Here is a 24,603-nt window from a genome sequence, read left to right on the forward strand (position 1 = left end):
ATTTAATTTAATTTTATACACATATAAACCCCACAAATCATTGTTAGTGTATATGTTGATATTCATTTATCTTTACCTACATATTTGCTGTTTCTTTTGCTCTTCATTTCTTCCTGAAATCCCATGTTTCCTTGTGGGATTTTTTTTTCTTCTGCTTGAAGAACTCTTTTGCTTTTAGTGCATGATTTTTCATGGTGAATCTTCTCAGTTTCTATTGGTAAGAAAATGTATTTATTCGCCTTTCATTTTTTTTAAGCTTTATTGAGGTACAATTGATATATTTAAAAATTGCACATATTTAATGTATACCTTTGGGTCTCCTTTTATTTTTGAAGAATCCTTTTCCCTGGACGTAGAATTCTAATTTGGAGAAATTTTATTTGGACATTTTACAGTTTCATTCAATTGTCTTATGGCTTCTGTAGTTTCTCCTGAGAAATCAGCTGTCAGTGCAATTGTTGCTCCTCTGAAGGTAATGTGTTCCCCTCCCCCACAACTGTTTTTATGATTTTCTCTTTTTATTTGATTTTCAGCAGTTTGTAATGTGCCCTGGTGTGGTTGTCTTTGTATTTATTGTGCTTGGGGTTCACAGAGCTCTTTGAATCTTAGGTTGATACTTTCATCAGTTTTGTTATTACCTCTTTCTTTTTCTCCCTAGACTCTCTCCTTTTGAATTACACAAATTTTAGACCATTAATTGCATCCCACGTATCTCTAAGGCTCTTTTCTGTATCTTCCCGTTCTTTTAAATATCTGTATTTCTATGTGGATATTTTCTGTCAACCTCTTCTCTAATTTACTAGCCTTATCCTTTTGCTTGTCTAGTCTGCTGTTAAACACATCTTATGCATTCTTAATTTTAAGTGTTGTACTTTTGTAGTCCTAAAATAACCATTTGATTCTTTTTTATGGATTCCAGTTCTCTGTTAAAGTTCTCTGTCTTCAACAGGCAAAAAGAAAATTCTATGAGGCCTTTCCTCCTGAAACAGTTTGAACTTTTAATCTCTGCTCACAAAACTGATGAAAAACAGTGCTCTGCATTTCAGAGGCTTTCCACTTAGGGTTTTAGCACCCTGACCTACACAGATCCCATATTCATCTAATGTGCTAAGATGAAAACTAGCCATTTACTTAGGGTCCCCAGTCTCTGTTATAAATGCTCTGCTCATTTCTGTGTCCCCTAGTAGATGCCCTTTGTGGGTACAAAGCCTAAATTCTCAGGCTCTTGGCAGAGTTTAGAATTGGCAAATGATCCCAGGATAAAAGGAGCTCTGTGGGGTTCTTCCCTCTCTGGAGTTGTGGCAGACAGAATAATGGCTCCCCAGAGATGTCCATATCCTAATCCCCAGACCTGTAAATACATTACTTTCATGGTAAAAGGGTCTTTGCAGATGTGAATGAATTAAAGACCTTGATACAGGGAGATAGATTATCCTGGATTCTCTGGATGGGTCCATTCTAACCACATGAGTCTTTAGAAGTAAACCTTTCCTGGCTGGGGTCAGGGAGAGATGTGATGATGGAAGAAGGGTCGGAGAGATGCCACATTGCTGGCTTTGAAGATGCAAGTAGGTAGGACCATGAGCCCAAGAATGTGAATAGCTTCTAGGAGCTGGAAAAGGCAAGAAAATGGATTCTCCCCTAGAGCCTCAGAAAGGAACACGGCCCTGCCGACATCTTCTTTATCCCAGCGAGACTCTTCTCAGACTTCCACGTGACCGCAAGGTAATAAATGTTGTCTTAAGCCACCCAGATTGTGGTTGGTTGTTCACAGCAGCAATAGAAAACTAGTACAGGAACCTTAGCCCCTTTATTTCTTGTTACCTCAGAACCTTTCTGTTGTCTACAGAGATAATAATTTGTAATTACTTAATAATTTATAAATTAATAAATGTAACACATATTTATAAATTAATAAATAATTTCTGTATTTTGCCTAGCTCTCGTTGTCCCGGATGGGAGTGCTGGTATGCTGCTAGCTATCCATTGCTCCTGGATAATAGCTCACGGTTTTAGTATCCGAAGGCTTTTAACTTTGCCCTCACAAATGTCCCTGTGAGGAAGACAAAGACAGTATGTTTTTTTGCTATTTTGTATTTGGAGTGGAAGCTCAGGAAGGTTGAGTGAATTATTCCAAATCAGATAATGCTTAAGAAGCCAAGTCAAGCCTACAACACAGGTCTCTAGACAACACGGCCAGTCCTCCTTTCATTATTATAATGTCTGTGACCCACAATCAGAATCAAGAACTCCTATATTTTATATTATTTACATACAGTTACTTTAAGTGAAAAATTTGCTGAATGTTAATAATTTCAAACAATCATGTAACCTCTACCACAATCAAGATACAGAACAATTCCCTTACCCTAAAATGAATTAATCCCTCCCCCACCCTGACCCCAGCCAACTACTGGTATTTCTGTCACTAGAGCATTGCCTTGTCTAGCCTTCTATATAAATGGAAATATATAGCATGCAGCCGTTTGTATTTGAAGCGTTTCACTTGGCCTAACAGTTTTAAGATTCATCCATGTTATACTGTGATTTGTTCCTTTTTGTTGCTGAGCAGTATACCATAGTCTATCCATGGGTAAACAATTTATCTATTCACCAACTAACAGACATTTGGGTTGCTTCCACTTTTGGCTGTTACAAATAGTGCTGCTATGAACATTTACATACACACTGTTGTGTAGACTTACGTTTTGATTTCTCTGGGAGTGAAGTATATATTTAACTTCATAAGGTACTGTGTATGTTTTCCAAAGTGGCTGTTCTATTTTGTATTCCCAACAGCAACAAATGAACATCCAGTTACTCCACATCCTTGTCAACACTTCCTCTTTTTTTCCCCTACAGATGGCCAGTTGCCCCAGCACCATTTGTTGGAGACTTTCTTGAACGTCCTTGACATTTTTACAAAAATTAATTTACCATATACGTGTGGGTCTATTTCTGGACCCTCTGTTCCATTGATATGTCTATCCTTATGGCATTATGTTGATTAATAATTGCTTTATAGCAAGTCGTAAAATCAGATCAATATGGGTTTCCAGCTTTGTTCTTCTTCAAAATTGTTTTGGCTATGCTGTTTCTTTTGCATTTCCATATAAATTTTTAAATTATCTTGAATTATATTAGATCAGTTAGGGGAGATTGACCTCATAATAATGTTTGGTCCCCCAATCCATGAGCCTGGTATATCCCTCCATTTATTTAAGTCTTCTTTAATTTTTCTTTAAATATTTTTTAGCTTTAAGTGTGTGATTCTTATTTTGTTAAATTTATCCCAAAGTATTTTAATTTTCTTAATGCTATTACAAATTGAGTTGTTTAAATTGTTTCTTGGTGTTATATAGAAATACAATTAGCTTTTGTGTTTTGACCTTGTATACTGCAACCTTGCTAAATTGACTTTCTTAGCTTTTCTCTGAATTCCCTAGAGTTTTCTGCATTCACAATCATATTGTCAACAAACAAGACAGTTTTACTTCTTCCTTTCCAATCTGCCTTTTATTTCTTTTTCCGGCTTTATTCACCACCTGGGCCTTACAGTACAAAGTTAAATCAACATAGTGAGAGTGGGTATCTTTGCTTTGCCTTGTTTCTAATTTTAGATAGAAAACATGAAATCTTTCACCATTGAATATAATGTTAGCTGTAGATTTTTCATAGATGACATTAATCAGATGAGGAAGACTCCTATTCCTAGTTGCTGAGAGATTTTATCATGAGTGTTGATTTTTATCAGATTTTTTTCTGCATCTATTGAAATAATTATGTGGTTCTCCTATATTTTATTAATGTGGTGAATTACATTGGTTGATTTTCTAATGTTAAACCAACCTTGCGTTCTGAGATGAACCTTACTTGAACATGATGTATAGTAGTATCCTTTTTGAATCCTGTTGGGTTTTATTTTCTAATATCTTGTTGAGAATTTTTGCATCTCTGTTCATGAGTGATATTGCTCTGCATTTCCCTTGTGATGTCTTTGATTTTGTAATCAAGGTAATGTTAGCATCATAAAATGAGCTGGGAAATGCTCCCTCTTCTATTTTCTGAAAAAGTCATTTTCAGACTGGTATTATTTCTTCCTTAAATGTTTGATGGAATTTACCAGTGAAGCCATCTGGATCTGAAGTTTTCTATGTGGGGAGGTTCTTAATTGTGGATTCAAGTTCCTTAATTTATATAGGTCTGTCAAGTTTTCTTAAGCCAGTTTTGGTAAATTGTTTCTTTTAAGGAATGTGTTTATTTCATCTAGATTGTCACACTTGTAGGCATTAGATTGTTCATAATAGTCTCTTATTATCCTTTTAGCGTCTGAAGGGCATGTGGTGAGGCTCCTTCTTTCATTCCTAATACTGGGAATTTGTGTCTTCCGTTTTCTTGATCACTCTAGCTAGAAGTTTTTTAATTTTCTTGGATTTATTTCAAAGGGTAGGTTTTGGGTTTACTGATTTTCTCTGTTATTTTCTGTTTTCAGTTTTATTGATTTCTACCCTTTATTCTTCCTTTTGTTTGCTTTGGGTATAATTTATTCTTTTTGTAGTTTCTTAAAGTAGAAGCTTAGATCATTGAGTTTTAGACCTTTTTTTCTTTTCCCACATAGGCATTTAAAATTCTAAATTTTCCTGTATACCCTATTTTGCCTACATCTCACAAATTTTGATATGTGTATTTTCATTATCACATTTATACGATATACTATCAACATATTTTCTAGTATTGCCATGACACCGCCCACCCCGACCCCGCCACCGCCCCTGAGTGCACCGCAGGCTTCTCTTAGCCCCAGGCTAAAATCTGGGCAGATGAGACCAGCTGCTGTGGCTCCCTTGTGCCTTCTTCAAGCAGAGCTGGCATTCTTCACTGGAGGTCATTTGCTTCTTTTTACTCTCCAGTACTTTCAGGTAGTTGCTGTGTGTATTATGTTCAGTTTTCTGGTTGTTTTCTGCAGAAGCACAGTCATCCGTGCTTTGTATTTGAAGCATTTCACATTTCAGATGTATATATTGGTCTTATATAACACAGAAATATGTAACAGGTGGTCTTTAACAGAGGAATTTATATTGTGATTTCCTTGGTACCTAATAGCCTTTTTTAATTTTTTTCTCATAAATTCCTAGGGAATAAGTTCCAGCAGCTCAGACGCCTTTCTGCTGGTTCTCATAAAGTGGGCTTCTCTGGGTGGAGCAGGCTGGGCTTCAGTTGAATGCAGGTGCCTTTGTCTTTATCTTCCTTCTTTTTCTGGTCATTCTCCTTCACGTGTTTCGGAAAGCTGTCTCAGGTCTGGGAGTGCTTAATGTGCTCAGAATGTACATTGATTCTCTTGGCAAAAATCTTGCCCTTGTTGGTTTTCAACGACACCAAAGGCATGCCGATGGAAGCAGTGGTGGGCCGTGCGTTTTCAACCGTGCCCTTCCATCGACATCTGCAGTATCACCTTTCTGGCAAATTGGCATGTATGTGGCCAAAGTAACAACTCCAGGCTTTCTAAAGGCCTAGAGAACATATAACAGGTTCCTCTTCTCTTTCTCTTGTGCCTATAATTTTGGTGAATTACTGGAAGAAGGAGGTTCCAGCCAAAGGCCTTTTACCTCCTCTTGTGGTATGTGATGAATCAAGATATTTTGTGCTGGATACTGGCTATGAATACAACTTATGGGCTGTATTCTGGCTCCTAAACTTTTGTGGGTTTTAAAATATATTCATTATATTACAGCCAGTTGAGATCATGTTGCAAAAATGTAAATCACCATTAACAGCTGGTTATTGTCATATTATAAAAAATATAAATCATTATTAAGGACCACAGATTCCATTTGCTGGATGTTATGGTGTGGGTTAAAAAATGAATCCCTGGTGCCAGTTTCATTAGCCTGTCAGTTGGGTTCTAATATTTTATTTTTTAATCCCTGTATAACAGTCTGAGGAATTGTATTTATTCTAGAAAAGAAAGAATTCCAGGAAGAATAGTTGTATATTTATATGGTGGCCATTTTTCCTTGATATCAGATGTTGATTTCCATTTTTGTTTTTCTATTTCAGAGGGCCTACTCTGCTTGTCTCTGCTCCTTTTCTTTTTCTTTGCACCTCTCACAGCTAAAGAAATTGAAGTTGCTCTAATTGTCAGCGACTATGATTCAGGCTCCTGGGTTCTCATAGCATCTCAGATATAATCTCCCACACTAAGAGGGTGGGAAAGACCCATTCAGAAAATAATGACTAATCAGACAGGATTCTTCACCCCATTCATTGCCTACCTTTGGAGCACTCTTTCTCAAGGTGATTTGCCTAATTTCAGGTGTGTTTGCCACATCTGTTACATTTCCACTCTGACCGTATTTTCTTTTAAGAAGGACCTTTCCTAAAAAACAGAAGCATCGATTGCTGCACTAGTCTACCCTGCTTTCTGGAGGCCTCTGCCACTCACTCCAACCAAGTACCGTGTGAGCGTTCTCACACTGAAGCACCGAGCAATGCATGCCGAGGAATAATTGCCATTTAATAGAAAACGGTTTTCATCTGCTCTCCAGGCATGTCTTTCTTTGGCCACAGGAGAGAACCGCAATCATTTTTTATTGAATTAACAACCTTATAGATTAACCTCATATCCAGGAACCTCATGCCTACCATCAAATCAGCACACATACACACAGTGTGAAAAATAAAGGAGATACAGTCAGAAAGAAGTTGAAACCGTGACTTGTTTGAATAACTACAGAGAGTTATGACTGATGACGTGATCATGGATTATTTATGGGTGGATTGGAGCACCTCTGCTTCTCTTTGTTCACAACAACAGCAAGCAAAAAACAAAACACCCCATAATTGCTTTGAATTATATCTTAAGATCTAGAAGGAATTTCAAATGACTATAGTAAAGAGATTGAATTATATACTTGTGTTAAAAAATAAAATATTAAATAACATATAGACTGCAGTGCTGCAGTGCAGTTCTGACACAAACCATCCAGAGTTGCACCCTCTCCACAGGTTTGGGGCACGATCCCCAGCAAGACTGCCCTCGTGTCAGATGCCAGGCACATTTTGAGGGTCCCTAGGCCACCTCTGACCAACTGGCTATAATCCAGGGGCGCTCTTACGCCCCCCTCAGCTTCAGTAATTCACTAGAATGACTCACAGAACTCAGGAAAGTGCTATGCTTATTATTACAGTTTTACTCTAAACGATACAAATCAAGACCAGTCAGTGAAGAGACACATAGGATGAGGTCCCAACACAGAGCTTTGGCGCCCTCTCCTTGTGGAGCCAGGATGCGCCACCGTCCCGGCACAGCCACCAGGAGGCTCACCCAAGCCTCAGCATTCAGAGTTTTTATTGGGGTTTCACTACCTAGCATGATTGATTGCATTGCTCACGCGATTGAACTCAATCTCTATTCCCCCTTCCCTACCTGGAGGTCAGGAGGTTGGGCTGGCTGATACCTCGTGGCTCAAAGCTGAAATCCTCTAGTCACATGGTTGGTCTTTCCAGCAAGAGCAGCTCCCACCTGAGTCACCTCCTCAGTATAAACTCAGGTATAGTCCAGTGTGCATTATGAATAACAAAGACTCAGACATCCCTCGGGAATTTCCAATGGTTTAGAGGCTCCATCCCAGGAACCCAGGACAAAGAGCAGACAAGTTCTTTATTATATGACTTTTAGGAAGTAACACTACATATAAAAAATTATAGGGTGTTTTTAATACTATATTCATAGCCTTAAATGCTTTTTTTATTTATAAGAGAAAATAAAGGAAGTTAATGATTCATTTAAAGCAGTTAGAAAAAAAGACTAAGGTGATCTTAAGGAAAATAGAATAAAGAAATGACAAATTAAAAGGAGACATTTTTAATGAATTAGGAGAGAAATATAGTAAGAGTAAAACATCAAAGAAATGGGTCTCTGAAAAACAACAGTATAAAACAAACTTCTAGTAGTTAATCTAGAAGAAAAGAATATCTGAACTAAACTTAGATAAGAAATGCAGGGTATAAAAACAGATACAGGAAATTTAAAAATTGTTAACACATGCCCTTATAGAGCTCAACTGAAAAAGATGGGAGAAGTGTATGATTTTTGCAGAAAATATTAAGTGATCAAAATTACTATAGTAAAATCTGTAATACCCAAATAGACTAATGTGCATAGAGGACTAGAAATTATTCATAGTTACCTGCAAAAATGACTCTGGGCCTGGAGAGTTTCATGAGCGAGTTCTTTCAAACCTCCAGTAATTCCTGTGCCATGACATAGTTCCTGGGTTGGTGGGATGAGGGAAGGGGGAGAGAAAGTCAATTTAATAGTTGGTAAAATAACGTAACAATGAACATCAAATCCCATCCAAGGTAGAGGATAACACAAAAGAAGGAGATCTATAAACCAGTTTCACCCAAGAAAATAGATGTGAAAACATTAAGCAAATTTCTAACAAAATAATTTCATTGGGATACTAAAAGAATCATTCGGGGCTTCCCTGGTGGCGCAGTGGTTGAGAGTCCGCCTGCCGATGCAGGGGACACGGGTTCGTGCCCCGGTCCGGGACGATCCCCCATGCCGCGGAGCGGCTGGGCCCGTGAGCCATGGCTGCTGAGCCTGTGCGTCCGGAGCCTGTGCTCCGCAACGGGAGAGGCCACAGCAGTGAGAGGCCCGCGTACCACAAAAAAAAAAAAAAAAAAAAAATCATTCAGCTTTTACTCTGGTCAGTATGAAAAATTAAGATTCTTTGGAGGTCACTCCAGTTCAAGACAAAACAAAAATAGAACCTGCATGAAACACTCCTGTTTCCAATTACATTGCTTGGCCTGCAGGACCTAAGAGAAATGGTCAAGGCATGTTGTGGGCAGTGGAGGTGGGACTCTAATAGAAAGTGAGACAGGAAGCATTCAGAAAAGGCTGGGTCGCCTGGGGGTGGAGGGGGGTTAAGCCAACATCACTCATCCATTCAGTCATTTATTTAACAAATATTTAAGGGGTACCTGCCCTATGCTGGGCTCTTTCCTAGGTACCAGAGACCCAGCCGTCAACAGCACGATATCTCAGCCCTGTCCTCGTTTGGAGCATCCATTCTAGTAGGGGAGACTGGCAACAGAATCAATTAATAAATACAATAAAATTTCAGGTGGTGCTAAGTGCTATGGAGAAAAATTAAGCCTGGAAAGAGGACAGGACACGTTGGGTGGGTTACAGTTTTAGATAGGGTGATCAGGGATGCCTCACTAAGAAGGTACCATGGAAAGAATTGGAGATGAGGGAAGCTATTCCAGACAGCAGGAAATGCACACTGTAAAGGTTACGTGGAGGGGTGTTCTTTAGAAACTGAGGAGACCTGTGTGGCGGAAGAGGAACCAAAGAAGAATGACATAGGGTCTGAATATACAGTGGCTGTCTGTTCTTTCCAATATGGTGTGTTAAGTGGAGCTGAACTGGGGATGCCACCCCGTATCCTTTAAGTCTTTAAGGTGGTACTAATTCCCCTCATCTTTCCCCAAAGGGACACAGAGCCCTGTGCTGTAGTCACTGTACACTGGAGAGAAGAAAACCTCGAACTTTGAGGTCTGTTGGATACGGGATCTGAGCTGTCACTCATTCCAGGGACCCCAAAAGCACCGTGGTCACAGTGGGGATACACAGAGCACGTGGGCCTGGCCCAGATTCATTCACCAGGGGATCACTGAGCCCATAGGTCAGTTAGCTGGCCCCCGGGGACTTAGGACGCATATACGTCCCAGCCGGCAGGACCCCATCTGTGGAGCAAGGACAATCGTGATACAAAGGTTCAAGCAGAAGCCTCAAACTGTGCCCCCCAGCGCACCCCAACCAAGACAATGAACCAGAAGCACGACTCCATCCCAGGGAAAATGGCAGAGGTTAGTTACATTTGGAAACAAGTAATGAGAATAAAAAACAAAACAGCAGCGAAGCGGAGGATGCAGGGCTGCTTTTTGTAGCTCCTCCTTGCTGCTCTCTGACTTTCTTCTTGGTTCGTGTATGTTCCTCTGAACCATGGTTTTCTTTGGAGCGATGGAAGGATCTTAATAGTTCTGTTGGCTAGAATTGGACTTAGGAAAGGGTGGAGCAGACAGGTCACATTGCCACCTGTGTACACATCTTGTTCTGAATCATGAAGTTAGGCTTGGCTAAAAAACTGAGTTTAAAATGTGACCCATAGGGCTTCCCTGGTGGCGCAGTGGTTGAGAATCTGCCTGCCAATGCAGAGGACATGGGTTCGAGCCCTGTTCTGGGAAGATCCCACATGCCACGGAGCAACTGGGCCCGTGAGCCACAACTACTGAGCCTGCGTGTCTGCAGCCTGTGCTCCGCAACGAGAGGCCATGACAGTGAGAGGCCCGCCCACCGCAATGAAGAGTAGCCCCCGCTCGCCGCAACTAGAGAGAGCCCTCGCACAGAAACGAAGACCCAACACAGTCAAAAATATAAATAAATAAATAAAATTGAACTATCAATTCAAAAAAAATGTGACCCATGGGCACTCATGCCTTAAAAAGGTATAGACCTCAGTCTAAAGGCTGGTTGATGACTCTGGAGGGCTTCTTCCTGTATGTTGGAGCTCACCGTTGCTCTGAGGGGTTTAAGAAAGCCTGTCCTTAGGAATAGCCCAAGGATGTTTCTCAAGGGTTATCATGGCTTGATTCTGCCCTGGCATAGGCCGTAAAGAGCATTATCCATCCCCCATGATGCAAGGACAATCTGAACACATTATGTCACCAGTGACCTTGAGTTTCCCAGGTCTGTCAACCCACTGACATTGTAAGGTGCCCCGTGAGACACCACTGGAGCCTCAGGACTCCAGGAAAAGGCCATTTTCTCAATACACCAGCAAGAGAGGAATTCATCAAAGAACCGGTATCCTGCAGGCTTGCCGTCCACATCGGTCCAATTTCCTGTCCTCATACTTGCTGACCTTTCTCCCATATTAAAACTCACTCTAGAGGGGCCCCCGAGTCTAGTTCTGGGGAACAGGGATGGGAGACAAAGAGACTTCTGCTCATTTCATCTGAACAGGGGGCATCCTGCAAGGCTGCCTCCCTGCCTGGGTCAGGGAGGGACGTTTGTCTCAATGAAGTTACCCAAGCCTGGGTCCTGGGGTCACCCCTGAGAGTCATGAACAAAAGAGTAATTCCTGTTGCATTTAGATGCTGATTATGGGGGAGGGGTGGTAAGATGAGGGTGGAGTGTGATATTCTTAGTAATCCGAGTATTTGATTGGTAACTGTTTAGAGCTTGTTTCTTTCTAGCGCGTACCCCTTGAAATCATTTTCTTTGTAAATGTTAAAAGCCGGATGAAAAAAACAAAACTAACCTTGATTACCCTTCTTTGTACTTCAATCAGCAACGTGTCATCCTGTGAATAAACTGTAATTCCTTTACTGTGCCTGTGAGGAGAACATTTAGGCCACATTAAAAAAAAAAAGAAAAACCTTGGTAGGCGTCTCAAGAACAATTAGCAATTAAAAGCATCTATATTCTACACATCACTCCATAAGCACCGCTGCTAGACTGATTTCAGCCTCGGGCACTGCTTCGCTGGGGATCACCGTCTTCACCGATTGCCAGCTCTTGGAGTCGCTGGAGGCATCTCAAGTGTTGAGGAAGCTCTTGGTGTTCCTGAATCTCTTAGTGCGTCGTTGACTTGAGAACTGGACTTGATGCCTATACCTGGCGTGCTTCTGGGGGTCACCAGCACTCCCCTCCCATCTCCATTGCCGGGGACTAATGACAAGAAACCACTGCCGGGGCGAGTGCTGGCGGAGAGCCTGGGACACCTGTGCTCTCCCTGGACGCCGGCCACAGCCTTCAATGAGCTTTGCCTACAGATAACATCCTATTATCAGGACTGACTGTTCCCAGAGTAACAGACTCCAAACACCATAAAATGCCACAGAGAGAAGAGAATGAAAAGGCGCTGGGTCCAACCCCTGTGCATTTTACCGTTAAACAGACTGAATCCCAGAGAGACTGAAGTAGCTCGTGCCGACAGCGACACCCGAGGTTCCTGAGTCCTCACGCCAGCCTCTTCCCCAGGCGGTCTTCACGGGTGGAAATTGGGTTAGGTGGCTTCTCTACGATGTTAAATTTGTACAACAGTTCAGGTACAATCCTGATTTCAGGCAGAGGAATGGACTTGAGGACTTTTCAAGGCCACAGTCAGGACCAGGAGTCTCTGAGAGCTGCAAAAACTGTGTTCCGTCTTCAGCAGCGTTCCACGTTAAGTGGGTGGCCATCCTGCATCGCCTCAGACCCACCCATCTCCCCGGAGCCCGAACACTGCGGATTGGGGCCGAGACCTGCAGCACGGCCAAGGCTGTACGAGGTGGGAGAGGGCCCACACTAGCCAGGAGACACTCACCCGCAGACCCCAAGAGGCAGCCGATGCTGAAATTTCACATCTAGGTGCCTCTCTGGCCTCATCCTTATGAGGGTGCCCTATGGGTGCCCTATGGGCACCTATGGGTGCCCCAAACGATGTAAGAAGAGGGGGACGAAAACGGCAAGGGGCAGGGTGACCTGCACAGGGGCTAGGCACTGAGGAGAGTCACCAAGATGAGGTGCAATGGAGAAGAAACATCCTCAGCGGGAGTGGAGCCTACCTCACCTGGGCCCGGGGTCTGAGCCAGGAGTGGAAGGATGAGCCCCTTTGAGAGGCCCTGGGGTGACCATTTCCACTGAGCCTAAGACACGTGTCATCCCCAGATCCTAGGCTAAAGCGAGGTTCCAGGATGGGAATGACTGCAGGGGCAGAGCTGCTCCCTGGGGTGTCCTTCCCGGGCCAGAGACCCTCGGGCAATCCACAAGCAGGTGGGATGGGCAAGGGCAGCCTGAGGGGCCCCTGTCACCATGACGCGTGGTGACATGGTGACCAAACCACCTCCAAAATGACTTCAGTGGATTCAGTGAAACCTAGACCATGGTTCAGTCTCAGTTCAGTGATGCTTCCAGAATGTCTGCACAAAAAGTCACATTGTTTTGCCATAGACAGGAAGCCACCAGGAACCCAGGGACCCCCCTCAGTGGTCTGCACTTAACAAAAGTGGCTCCGACCTAAAACCAAATACATGATAGCTTAGGACGCTGAATAACCAATTGTAGAAGATGGAGCAGTAAAAATAGTAAAAGAAACAAAACCACCAGATTTCTCCAAGGACGTCGTTGTTGAGCTGTCAAGGAGAAGAACTACCATGGCTTCCAGTTCTTTGACAAAACCTCAGATGCGTGGCCTTCTGGCCAAGCGTCTGCGATTTCATATTGTTGGAGCATTCGTTGTCTCCTTGGGAGTTGCAGCTTTCTATAAGTTTGCTGGGGCTGAACCAAGAAAGAAGACATATGCAGATTTCTACAGAAATTATGATTCCGTAAAAGATTCTGAGGAGATGAGGAAGGCTGGTATCTTTCAGAGCGCAAAGTGATTTTGGAATATAAAGAATTTCTTTGGGTTGAGTTCCATGGAAGTTTGTCACTTACCTGTGTTCCTGAACTATGAACTACTAATATCTGGACTAAGGAATAGTTTCTCATGATAAATAAACGATTAACAAAAACAAAAAAAAAAAAAACAGCAGTAAATAGTAAATGCAAACAAAAAAAAATTCTAGCAACCCTTTATGAGCCTATAAGCATTTTTTTCACTTACCGTGATTTATTTCCGAAAAATGTAGGAGTGTTTGGTTGAGATTCATAATGTTTACCAGTCCTGTGAATTTCATGTATTTTTTAAGAAAATTGTTTCCCAAGTGCGGCATGTTTTTCCTAATTCTGCTTGCTTAACATTGTTTTCCATGAATTTAAAATTTCCTCTCTTGTTCTAAGTAAATCTCCGAAAGAATATTGATCAAAATGAAACTTTTGAATTGCTAGTATTCTTTTTTTTTTCGGTACGCGGGCCTCTCACTGTTGTGGCCTCTCCCGTTGCGGAGCACAGGCTCTGGACGCGCAGGCTCAGAGGCCATGGCTCACGGGCCCAGCTGCTCCGCGGCACGTGGGATCCTCGCGGACCGGGGCACGAACCCACGTCCCCTGCATCGGCAGGCGGACTCTCAACCACTGCACCACCAGGGAAGCCCTGAATCACTAGTATTCGTAATTGTTAATGTTGGTGCACTTCAGAGTGATCTGTATTTAAATGTACCTTCCAGTAATTTTGTCCACTTTGTCAGTTGTTTTGCCTTTTAAACTGATGTAAGTTGGTTTTCAATCAGGAATTCCTGCCTTCCTGTTATAAGCCAGAGCCACCTACTTGTGTATTCTGCCATGTGCTCGTGAGATGCGTGGAGGTGCCTGTGGGACAGGACGTTTGGGGCTGACCAGATGCTGTGAATGGAGGTGATGCCCTAACCCATGTTTCCGTATCTGCTTGCGTCATCCATATGCACGTATGCGTTTGCGTTATCGAGTGGAGGAAGGCCTCTTGGATGGGGTTTGAAGCATCCAAGGAAGGATCCCTTTTCGTGAAAATCTCCATAAGATTCTGGACAAGAATCAGGGGCCAAAAGCAAACTGAGGTCTTCCGGAGATACTTTAGGAGAACAGTAGAAATTAGGGGAGGAGTCAGGAGATAGTCCAGCACAGTGTTGGGGGCAGCCCTTCCACCAGCCTCTTCCGGTGTCCTAGCACTGTCTCGTGGTCAGGCGGGGGTGGGGGAGGGGAAGTGGTCAGCACCGGTGTCCTCACAGCAGCCACCACTGATGCATCATCGCACCCCAGGACCCTGCACCCGCAGGAGCTGCATAGCAGGGGAGGGAGCAGGCCAGCAGCCAGCTTGGTGACTGCAGCAAAGAGGCTGGTTGGTGGCTGCCTTCAAGGTCCCCTTTGGAGACTCCCCAGAACAACTGGGAGACATAAGGATAGCTATGTCCCTTTTAAGCTATATTTAGGGAAACTCAAATTATTGTAATTTGGGCATTAAAAGTTAATGAGACTTAATATTGTAGCCACAGGCTAGTGAAGCCTGGATGTAGCCCTCGTACCTGTGATGACTATAACGCTAAACTAAAGAGAATATTATCTAGACGAAACATTTCTTACCTCTTTATTCTAATTTCAGTGGTAAAAAAAAAAATGACATTAGCAAATTAGCAACTTCACTGAGATAGTATTTCTCACCTCTGAGATTGGCAAAGTCCAAAAATGCAGTAACATACTCTGTCGGTGAGACTGTGGAGAAACAGTTGGGGAATACAAAACAGCACAACCCCATACGGGGCAATTTGGTGATATCTACCAGAAAACGTACATTTATCCTTTGACCCAGCAATTTGACTTCTAGGAATTGACCCTAAGGCTGTATTGGCAAAAATAAGAAAAAGAGAATGTACAAGGATTTTCACTGCAGCGCCGTTTGTAAAAGCAAAAGACTGGAAACAATCTAAGTGCACATCAGTCAGGTGACGGTTGAATGAGCTATGATGCAGCCACACGGCGAGTACTGTCCAATTAAACACAGGAATGAAGACCGTCTCCACTGCCAGCATGAAATGACCTCCAGGCTATATAACAGTGGGGAGGGCTGTGTGTAGTACGTTACTTTCATCTACCAAAGAGGGCAACTTCTCCAAATAAACTTTCCTTTGTAGATGTGTCAGAAACCATGAAAATTTTTCCATAACTATGAAACAAAATTAAATTAAAAAAATCAGTCCCCAAATAAGAATAAAGTGAAACAATGAACCTAAGTCTCTATCATGTTAGTGGCATTGCCAAAGGGAGAGGAACACTTGTAAGTAATTTTAAAACATGGTAATCTGACTGTCTCTCCATAATGGGCTATTACCTAGGACAAAAAGAACTGCCGAAGAAACAAGTAAGCTATTTTCATATCATAGTGTTGGCAGATGAGCAGTTGCGTTAGTGTCATGGGGAACTGGGATTTTCGGTGTGGAAGAAAGGAGAAACCAATGGATGATAGATAAGGTGACATAAAAAGCCTATAGTTTTCGATTTGAGTTGGAAATTCAAGTATGTAATCATATAAAACTCATTTTATCTTAAAAAAATAATAATTTCCTAACCCTGTCCATGAAGAGGCCTGAAAACAAGGAGCATTCCAATGATAGGAGGCAAGCAAGGCCCCAGCGTCCCTGGTCAGTTATGTACCCTGGATCAAACATCCCAGATTGATCTTCCAGTGAAGATCTTGGCAGTGAAACTACTGCCGCAGCAGCAATGTCAGAGCCAGCCCGGCAGAGGCAAGAAGGCTGTTTTCATCAGCACCAGATTTGCCCCCGTCTCCGTGATCATCCCGGCTGGGCCCCATCACTGTGATCCCAGCCAGATGCTGGATTCCTGGGCCACTTGAAAGATAAGACCCTAACACAGGAAGCAGCAACAGGGAGTTGGGGACATCAAAACCAGTCAGCTCGTAAAAAGTCGCAGAGGGGCCCTGACAGAACACAGCTGCTGGCCCACGGCCGGTGTGGGGACATCAGCAGCGCAAGTCACAGGACGCCCAGCCTCAAGGGGCTGGAGCAGAGGTCGTTCTGTCCCCCAGCGTCAGCGTCAGGAAGGGCTTCTCCCCCGCTCCCTGGCTGCCTTCGAACTCCCGGAGACCTCCCACGACCACTTTAAGGAAGTATCAGGGGGCTTCCCTGGTGGCACAGTGGTTAAGAATCCTCCTGCCAATGCAGGGGACACGGGTTCGAACCTGGTCCGGGAAGATCCCACATGCCGCGGAGCAACAACTACTGAGCCACAACTAGTGAGCCCGTGAGCCACAACTACTGAGCCCGTGAGCCACAACTACTGAAGCTCACGTGCCCGTGCTCTGCAACGAAGAGTAGCCCCCGCTCGCCGCAACTAGAGAAAGCCCACGTGCAGCGATGAAGACCCAACGCAGCCAAAAATAAATAAATAAATAAATTTATAAAAAGAAAGTGTCAGGCTGTGCGGTAAATCACAGGAGCCACAAGCCCTCTGCTCCTTCCCCCGTGGATGTGGCGGACGTGGCGGGGGCGAGGGCTCACCCTCCATTCCGGCTATCTGAGCCGCAGGGACACAGGGACTTAGTGGCAGAGGTGATGCCCAAAACGTGACTTGCAACTTGTAACTTCCTCCAGAAGCAGCTGGCAGATTTCTGCCTGGGTCTTGACCACTCGCTCCTGGGTCGGGGGAGGGGAGGGGAAGGGCAGCTGCCACGTCGACAGCCGCCCCCCCCCACCCCGCCAGCCCCAAGATTGCCAGGTGGGAAGAGGCCTCTCTGAGGAACCCAACGGTCCCAGCCTCACAGCTGTCCCAACGTGCACTAGCCATGAGGGGGAGCCCCCAGACCACGTCACGCCAACCCTCAGTGACCTTAGTCACCTCCCCACCTGCCCGAATTCATGGCCCACAAAACACATACGATAAAGCGGGGGGAAATCGTCTCAGCAGCCAAGGTCACCAGAACAGGTAGCGTCCACTACAGCTGAGCACACCCACCTCCTACCCCCTACCAGGTCCACTCCCGGTAAATAGCTAACCAAGTCGTCTCTGCCTGCACCGAGAGGCACATACAAGAAAGGCCACAGCAGTGCCATATTCATGACAGTGGCAAACTGGAATCAATGTAAGAAAGGCAAGACGAGAACTATCCATGGGCTGGATGGGACTGGGTGGAACCAGAAAGAATAAGGGAAAGGATGGCAGCAGAGAAGCCTGGATTGGCTGTTTGTGGCCTGATTGTGGGGAGGGGGGAGTCCCAGTTAGATGGTTGTACAGTGCTGAGTATGGCACCCATTGTCACAGCTAAACACCCGTTGGAAGGGGAGGCACCACCTCCCACCTCCCCCACCAGCATATGTGAGCTAGTCTTCCCTTAACCAGCCCACTCTACTTGCATTTGCTCTGATCATTACAGTGTTCCTGGCCTTGTGTCTGGTGATGAGAAAGAAGGGAAGGGAGGGAGGGAGGGGAAAAGGAAGCACTAGGTCTCTTTCATTTAAGAAACAGGCATTTAGGAGCTTCCCTGGTGGTGCAGCAGTTGAGAGTCTGCCTGCTAATGCAGGGGACTCGGGTTCGAGCCCTGGTCTGGGAGGATCCCACATGCCCCGGAGCAACTAGGCCCGTGAGCCACAACTACTGAGCCTGCGTGTCTGGAGCCTGTGCTCCGCAACAAGAGAGGCCGCGACAGTGAGAGGCCCGTGCACCGCGATGAAGAGTGGCCCCCGCTTGCCACAACTAGAGAAAGCCCTCGCACAGAAACGAAGACCCAACACAGCAAAAATAAATTAATTAATTAATAAACTCCTACCCCCAACATCCTCTTAAAAAAAAAACAGGCATTTAAACAGATGATTTCAATACAACAAGACGGTGAGTGCCGTATTCCAGGTTTGCTTGTGTTAGTCACTAGATTTCTCCTTGAACACACCACCTGTCTTCTAGAAAGGAAACTCCGTGAGAGCAAGGACAGTGTTCTACCGACTTTTCAATTGCCACAGCATCCAGGCCCTCGTGCATGGTAGGTACGTCAAACCCATTTTTTTTTAACTCATTTTTAAAAAACTGAATGGCTGAATTAAGCCAGAGCTAGCTGCGTTTGTAAGGTCACCCACGAAGTTGCCTGGAGATGATGTGAACCCTCCTCCCCTGCAGTCAGGTGAGAGGAGATACATGTGGGGCTGAGATGAGAACACTTAGCCTCCGGTTTGCTCTGGGTCAGTGGACTGAAGCCAAGCTCTGTGGACAGCTAGATGTAGCCAAGGACAAACACCCCTTCCCCAGCATCCCATGACACGGCCATCACAACGGGCTCCAGGCACAAGGGTCCCATCTAACAATATAACATCATAGAAAAGTGGGCAGGAAATGGCCCCTGGTTCTGGGGGCTGAGGAGGGAGTTCAGGGGACCCACAGGTGGAATGAAATACCCAGGTAGTGAGCAGTGTCTTACCTGACCTGCTTTTGTCCTACAGGGGTCAGGCTCTCTGGACCCCTGTGATCTATATCCCACTGACCGGCTGAAGTTCAGAAACCACACACGCACGCACACACGATGAACAGAACACAAATTGTGCATGAACTTCATTGATTTTTATCATTAAATATCTTTTATCAACCTATTTATAAAGGTACAACTAATATGGAGGGGGGGGGGGTTCCCCTGGAACTCTAAAAGGCTCAGAAACAGCTCTGTGTAGGCACAGATTCTGATTTTTCCAAATGAAGAAAAAAAAAAATCTCACATGTAGGACTTCTCTGAGCCAATAGAGGGCGTCACTCACCTTTACAAGTCCCTTGAACACTTTTTTTGGGGGGGAGAGGGTTGAGGGTGGCAAGACCCTGAGATGTACTGAATCTGAATGGGCTTTTTGCTGTAGACTAAGGCAGTAGGATGTGGGTGGGATTGGTAACTAGAAAACTGACATATGAATATTGCAAAAACGCCCTGTCTCTTTTGCATGGAATAGAGTTGAATCAATTTTCTCTCTTCCATTAAGCTCTTCCTCTTGCTAGATTGACCTAATGACATTAGCCAATTCTCCCACCCTTGGCATATAGCTGAGAGTTTCAGTTGGTAGACTGTTGCACTGCATCTTTCCATTGTCCAAACTAGTGTGTTTGTTGTGTGTAACCGGGTTATACGTGGGGGAATGAGTAATTCTGGAAAGGTCCACTAGAGGGAGCCAAATGACTGCTTTAGAACCATTCACTGCCCGTTGGGATTCCTCTTTGGGAAGCTGCTTCCGAATACCTCTTGGCCACCGTCCTTCCCCTTTAAAAATGAGAAGTCTATACACTACCAAACGTAAGGTAGATAGCTAGGGGGAAGCAGCCGCATAGCACAGGGAGATCAGCTCGGTGCTTTGTGACCGCCAGGAGGGGTAGGATAGGGAGGGTGGGAGGGAGGGAGACGCAAGAGGGAAGAGATATGGGAACATATGTATATGTACAGCTGATTCACTTTGTTATAAAGCAGAAACTAACACACCATGGTAAAGCAATTATACCCCAATAAAGATGTTAAAAAAAATGAGAAGTAATCATAGCAGCAGAACTGTATATTCTGTATTTTCTTACTTAGCTACCCACAGACTTTAAACAAACAAGTAATGCCGCTGTGGTGACATATTCAACAATGTGAAGATTCTCTGCCTTCTTAATAGGGAGTAGAATAATTAGAGAAATCTTGCCTTAGGAAGACCATTAACTGGATGCACAGTGAGAAATAAATCCTCAGGTATATTGGGGGGCTAGGGGATGGGAGAATGGTTTATAAGTATAAACAATTACCAGGTTAAGCTGATCACTTTTCATATATTTTCAACTAATATTTTAAGCATCTGTTTTAAAGGGGACTTGACAGTGATTTTTTTTCTTCTTATGCTGTGATAGGGGTTGGCTCTGCATTAAGAGTCACCTAGACAAATACTTCTTTCCTGCTTCTGTTCTGCTTGAGACCTAGGAGACTGTTCATCAAGGTCAACAGCATCCTCCCGTTGGCATTGGCCGTGGCTAGGCATTCTGTAGCCAGGAACTGCTGGGAAAATGGTGCCTCTGAATTTCAACCAGCTTCTTAAAATACTACCCCCCTTCCACTTCCCTGGTGGCGCAATGGTTAAGAATTCGTCTGCCAATGCAGGGGACACAGGTTCGAGCCCTGGTCCAGGAGGATCCCACATGCTGCGGAGCAACTAAGCCACTGCAGTGAGAAGCCAGCGCACCGCAACAAAGAGCAGCCCCCGCTGGCCGCAACTAGAGAAAGCCTGCGCGCAGCAACGAAGACCCAAACGCAGCCAAAAAAAAATCACTCCCTCCTTCTTGGTACCCACCCTTAAACCTTTTTAACGCACAGCCAGGGGCTAGTGGGTCCTTCTGAGATCCCACACACTTTGTAACAAATTATAGCTCCAATTCCATTATATAATTATTTTAAATCTGAATTCCTTATTAAACTGTCAAAGCTTTGAGGAAAGAATTTTGTCTGGATTTTCTCGAGAAAATTTTAGCCCCGGAACCCAGCAGAGTGCAAGGCACACAGGAGTTCATCAATTTTTATGGAATAAATAATATCCTCGTGAACAAGGTGTAAAATAATGAAAGCTAGGAGCAAGCAATGACTTTCCCTGTGCCAGCCTCTCTCTGAGCACTAGATATGTGTGAGCTCATTTCATCCTCAGAAATGCCCCATGAAACAGGTAACAGGTACTACTTCTACCTACATTTTAAAGTTGGGAAAAGTGACCTCAGGTTGACGAGGATTAAGTAACTTGCCCAAGGTCATGAGGGGTATAAGCCAAGACTGGGGTTTGAACCCCAGGACGGTGATGCCACCACCTGGACCCTCAGCCACATTACCATAAAGAACTAGGCCCGGGAATTAGAGGTGGTTATGCAGATGTGTACCTGCACACTGACTATACCCTACGGGTGCCAATTAATTCACAGTTAAGGAAAACTTGCATGGAGTAACATGCAATTTACCTCATGTCTTAGGTAGGTCTAAGCTGCTGTAACAAGAAGACTCCCCCCCCGCCCCGCAATTCAATGACTTAAAGATCAAAATATTTATTTCTACCTCATATAATAGCCTGGAGTGAGTGCTCTGGGCCAGCGGGCAGCTCTCTTCATGTGGTCATCCAGGGACCCAGGCTCTTCCATCCCGGGGCCCGGCCATTCCCAAGGGCCTTGTGGTCCTCTGTGCAGTTGGGACTGGCCCTGTCTTTGGAGAGAACTTGGTCACAGAGACACATGTAACTGCTGGAAACTGCTGGGCAGCCATGTACACGGTGACAAATTCACTACCATGGAAAAAAGCAAACTTGATAGGAAATTAGCTGTGCCCACCACACTCAGTGCTCAGGCCTGTGCCAGTCAGCATTTTATTACTCACTTTCATAAGGACAGACGTTATCTGCTCGTGAAATTAGAGGATGACACCGGTACAGAAAAGAGAAAAAAGATACTGGATGATAGATGAGGATTTATTTTTTAAACTCATAACCTTAGGAAATGACTTCTTAGATATGACACCAGAAACACAAGCTACAAAAGAAAGAATAGATAAACTGGACATCATCAAAATTTAAAACTGTTGTGTTTCCAAGGACACCATCAAGAAAGTGAACATGCACAGGAGAAAAATTTTGCAAATTATATATCTGATAAGGGACTTGTGTCTAGAATATATAAAGAACTATTAGAGCTTGGTTATAAAAAGACAATTAACCCAATTTTTTTAATTGACAAACTATCTAAATAGTTTCTCCAAAGAAGATACATGAATGTCTAACAAGCACATGAAAAGTGCTCAACACCATTAGCCAGCAGGAAAATGCAAATCAAACCCATGAGACAGCACTCCACACCCACTAGGGTGGCTATAATCAAAAAGACAAATAATAACAAGCATTGGCGAGGGTGTGGAGAAACTGGAACCCTCACACGCTGCTGGTGGGAACGGAAAATGGTGCAGGCGCTTTGGAAAACAGTCTGGCAGTTCCTCAAAAGTTTAAAGTTACTTTATTCTGCTCCTAGGTGTACACCCAAGAGAAATAGAAACATACGTCCACACAAAAACTTGTACACAAATGTTCACAGCAGTATCATTCATAATAGCCAAACTGTGAAAACAACCCAAATGTCCATCAACTGATGTGATATAGTTGTATAATGGAGTATTATTTGAAAAAAAAAAGGAATAATAATATTTTATCATAATTTTATATGGAGTATCATCTATGAAAATAGCAAATCATTACGTTGTAGAGCTGAAACTAATGTAATATTGTAATTCAATTTTTAAAAGTTAAAAATAAATTATATAACGTACTTCCGAATTTTTTAAAAAGGAGTAAAGTACTGATACATCTACAATATGGATGAACCTTGCAAACATTAAGCTAAGAGGAGGAAACCAGTCACACAGACCACATACTGCATGACTCCAGTTGTATGGCATATCCAGACTAGGCAGATCTCTAGAGACAGAAAGCAGATTCGTGGTTGCCTAGAGCTGGGGAGAGGTGTGACAGTTAAGGGGTGTTGAGTTGCTCTGGAAGATAACGAAAATGTTAAAAGTTGATTGTGGCGATGGATATGGTATAGAGTGACTATATTAAATATATGAAAAGCCACTGAATTGTACACTTTAAATGGGCTTGTATGATATGTTCATTATTCCTCAGAAAAGCTGTTAAAAAATCATGGGAATTCCCCGGCGGTCCAGTGGTTAGGACTCTGTGCTTCCACTGCAGGGGGCACAGGTTCGATCCCTGGTCGGGGAACTAAGATCCCGCCTGCCTCGTGGGGAGGCCAAAAAAAAAAAAAAAAAAAAAAATCATAAGCAGCAAGAACAATGCGCTCCCACTAACAAATGAAATGCATCATCGCGCCATGTAACATCCAGCTCACAGACTCTGAAAACCCTCTGCACAAGGATGGGATGGGGAGAGAGGTGTTGACAGTGACACCAGGGAAAGCGGGAGGGGGGGGTCAGGATTGCATTATGAACAAACAGCATGACGGAGCTCCCAGAACAGTTAACTACGCTGAGGTGGAGGCTATCCTCTCCCAGCAGAACTTCCAGGGGCTGTTTCGAGCTTTAGAGCCTGGGGTGCTCTGGAAAACAGAGCCCACTCACAGCTCTAAACTCACTACTAGGGAAAACAAGCGAGAAGATGGGAAAACTCATGGCGGTTATTGCCAAGGCTTCGATGTCAGAGGAGTCTTCTGTTCTGGCCTCAGGTGGACTGACTCACTGGCGTCAGGCCTGTCTGTGACTCGCATCACCAGGCTCGGTGGGCAGAGGCTGCAAAGACCTGAGTGGAGGAGTCCCCGGCATTCAGGGCTGTTGGCTGGGGGTCCGGAGCGACAGCCCTATTACCAGGCTCCCTGTGGACACCAGTGAAAAAGGAAGTTGGGGGATGGGGTCAGGAATCAAATGGGTTTGAAAAGAAGACAATCATAACAGGTATACTGTTTAAAAAATATCTCCCAGTGATGCTTCTTTACCAGTAAGCCTGTCTCTCTCTCCCTGTACTTCCTGAAACATCCACCTTCCTTTTCTTTATTTACACTCCACTTCTCACCAAAAATAATCTGAGGACAGAATGGAAACTTTGAGCCCCAGGAAGTACTTAATACCATTGCTCTACGTTTCGGGGCGTCCTTTGAGCTCACTGGCAGAAAGAAAACAGAAGTGCCTGAATTGTTCTCATTTTCAGGAAGGAGAAAGCATACCACATTTCCAAACTATAAAAGAGTTACTGACACAACAGCTAAAAGAATTTTCTGACGTGACTCTTTGTTTTACCGGATAAATGTAGGTGACGGAAAATCATTTTTCAGTAAGGCAGAAAGAGCATTTTATATATTTATGCGTGTTGCTCAGAGTTGCTGATCTATTATTTCTACCAGAAGCCCACGCATGTCAAAAATGCATTTAAACAGCTTAATTTCTGCTAGAATTCACCCTAAAATAAACAAATGAGCAATTATTTATGTGCCTCTTCTGTTTCAGCACTGGGGTGAATGAAGAGATGCCAGAGAGTGAGAATAGTATTTGAGTTCTAGAAAATTCCTTAAGCTGTAACAGTAACACACAGGAAATAATTTGAACTGTGGAACAGCACAGACTTAGATGCCGGGGTGGGCGGCAG

The 24,603-nt window shown here is 44.0% G+C and overlaps 2 protein-coding genes across 11 annotated transcripts in view; one reads left to right on the forward strand and one right to left on the reverse strand.

The window, feature by feature from the left end:
* LOC307182130 (uncharacterized protein) overlaps window positions 1-24,603 on the reverse strand; it is a 66,811-nt gene that overhangs the window by 12,461 nt on the left and 29,747 nt on the right. For 4 of the 10 annotated variants that reach the window (XM_079913322.1, XM_079913321.1, XM_079913315.1 and 1 more), the window contains exons 3-6: window positions 21,522-21,661; window positions 11,337-11,409; window positions 8,190-8,272; window positions 81-211 (exon numbers count right to left, since the gene is read on the reverse strand). In XM_079913322.1, the coding sequence (XP_079769448.1) occupies window positions 81-211; window positions 8,190-8,223 (165 nt within the window). In that variant the 5' untranslated portion in view covers window positions 8,224-8,272; window positions 11,337-11,409; window positions 21,522-21,661. Of the gene's footprint in view, window positions 1-80; window positions 212-6,272; window positions 6,377-8,189; window positions 8,273-8,991; window positions 9,071-11,336; window positions 11,410-21,521; window positions 21,662-24,603 lie in introns of those variants that run through there. The other 6 variants (XM_079913316.1, XM_079913317.1, XM_079913320.1 and 3 more) reach the window with 5 other exon arrangements.
* Window positions 12,577-13,587, forward strand: LOC307182532 (cytochrome c oxidase subunit 6C-like). Its single transcript, XM_079913872.1, has one exon. The coding sequence runs from the start codon at window positions 13,213-13,215 to the stop codon at window positions 13,438-13,440; it is 228 nt and encodes a 75-aa protein (XP_079769998.1). The 5' UTR covers window positions 12,577-13,212; the 3' UTR covers window positions 13,441-13,587.

This window comes from Stenella coeruleoalba (genome assembly GCF_951394435.1).
Source record: "Stenella coeruleoalba genome assembly, chromosome: 2".
In the NCBI taxonomy this organism is placed as follows: Eukaryota; Metazoa; Chordata; class Mammalia; order Artiodactyla; family Delphinidae; genus Stenella; species Stenella coeruleoalba.

Excerpts from the sequence above, each read along its gene's own strand:
- LOC307182532 (XM_079913872.1), top strand. The coding sequence starts at position 13,213 with ATGGCTTCCAGTTCTTTGACAAAACCTCAGATGCGTGGCCTTCTGGCC.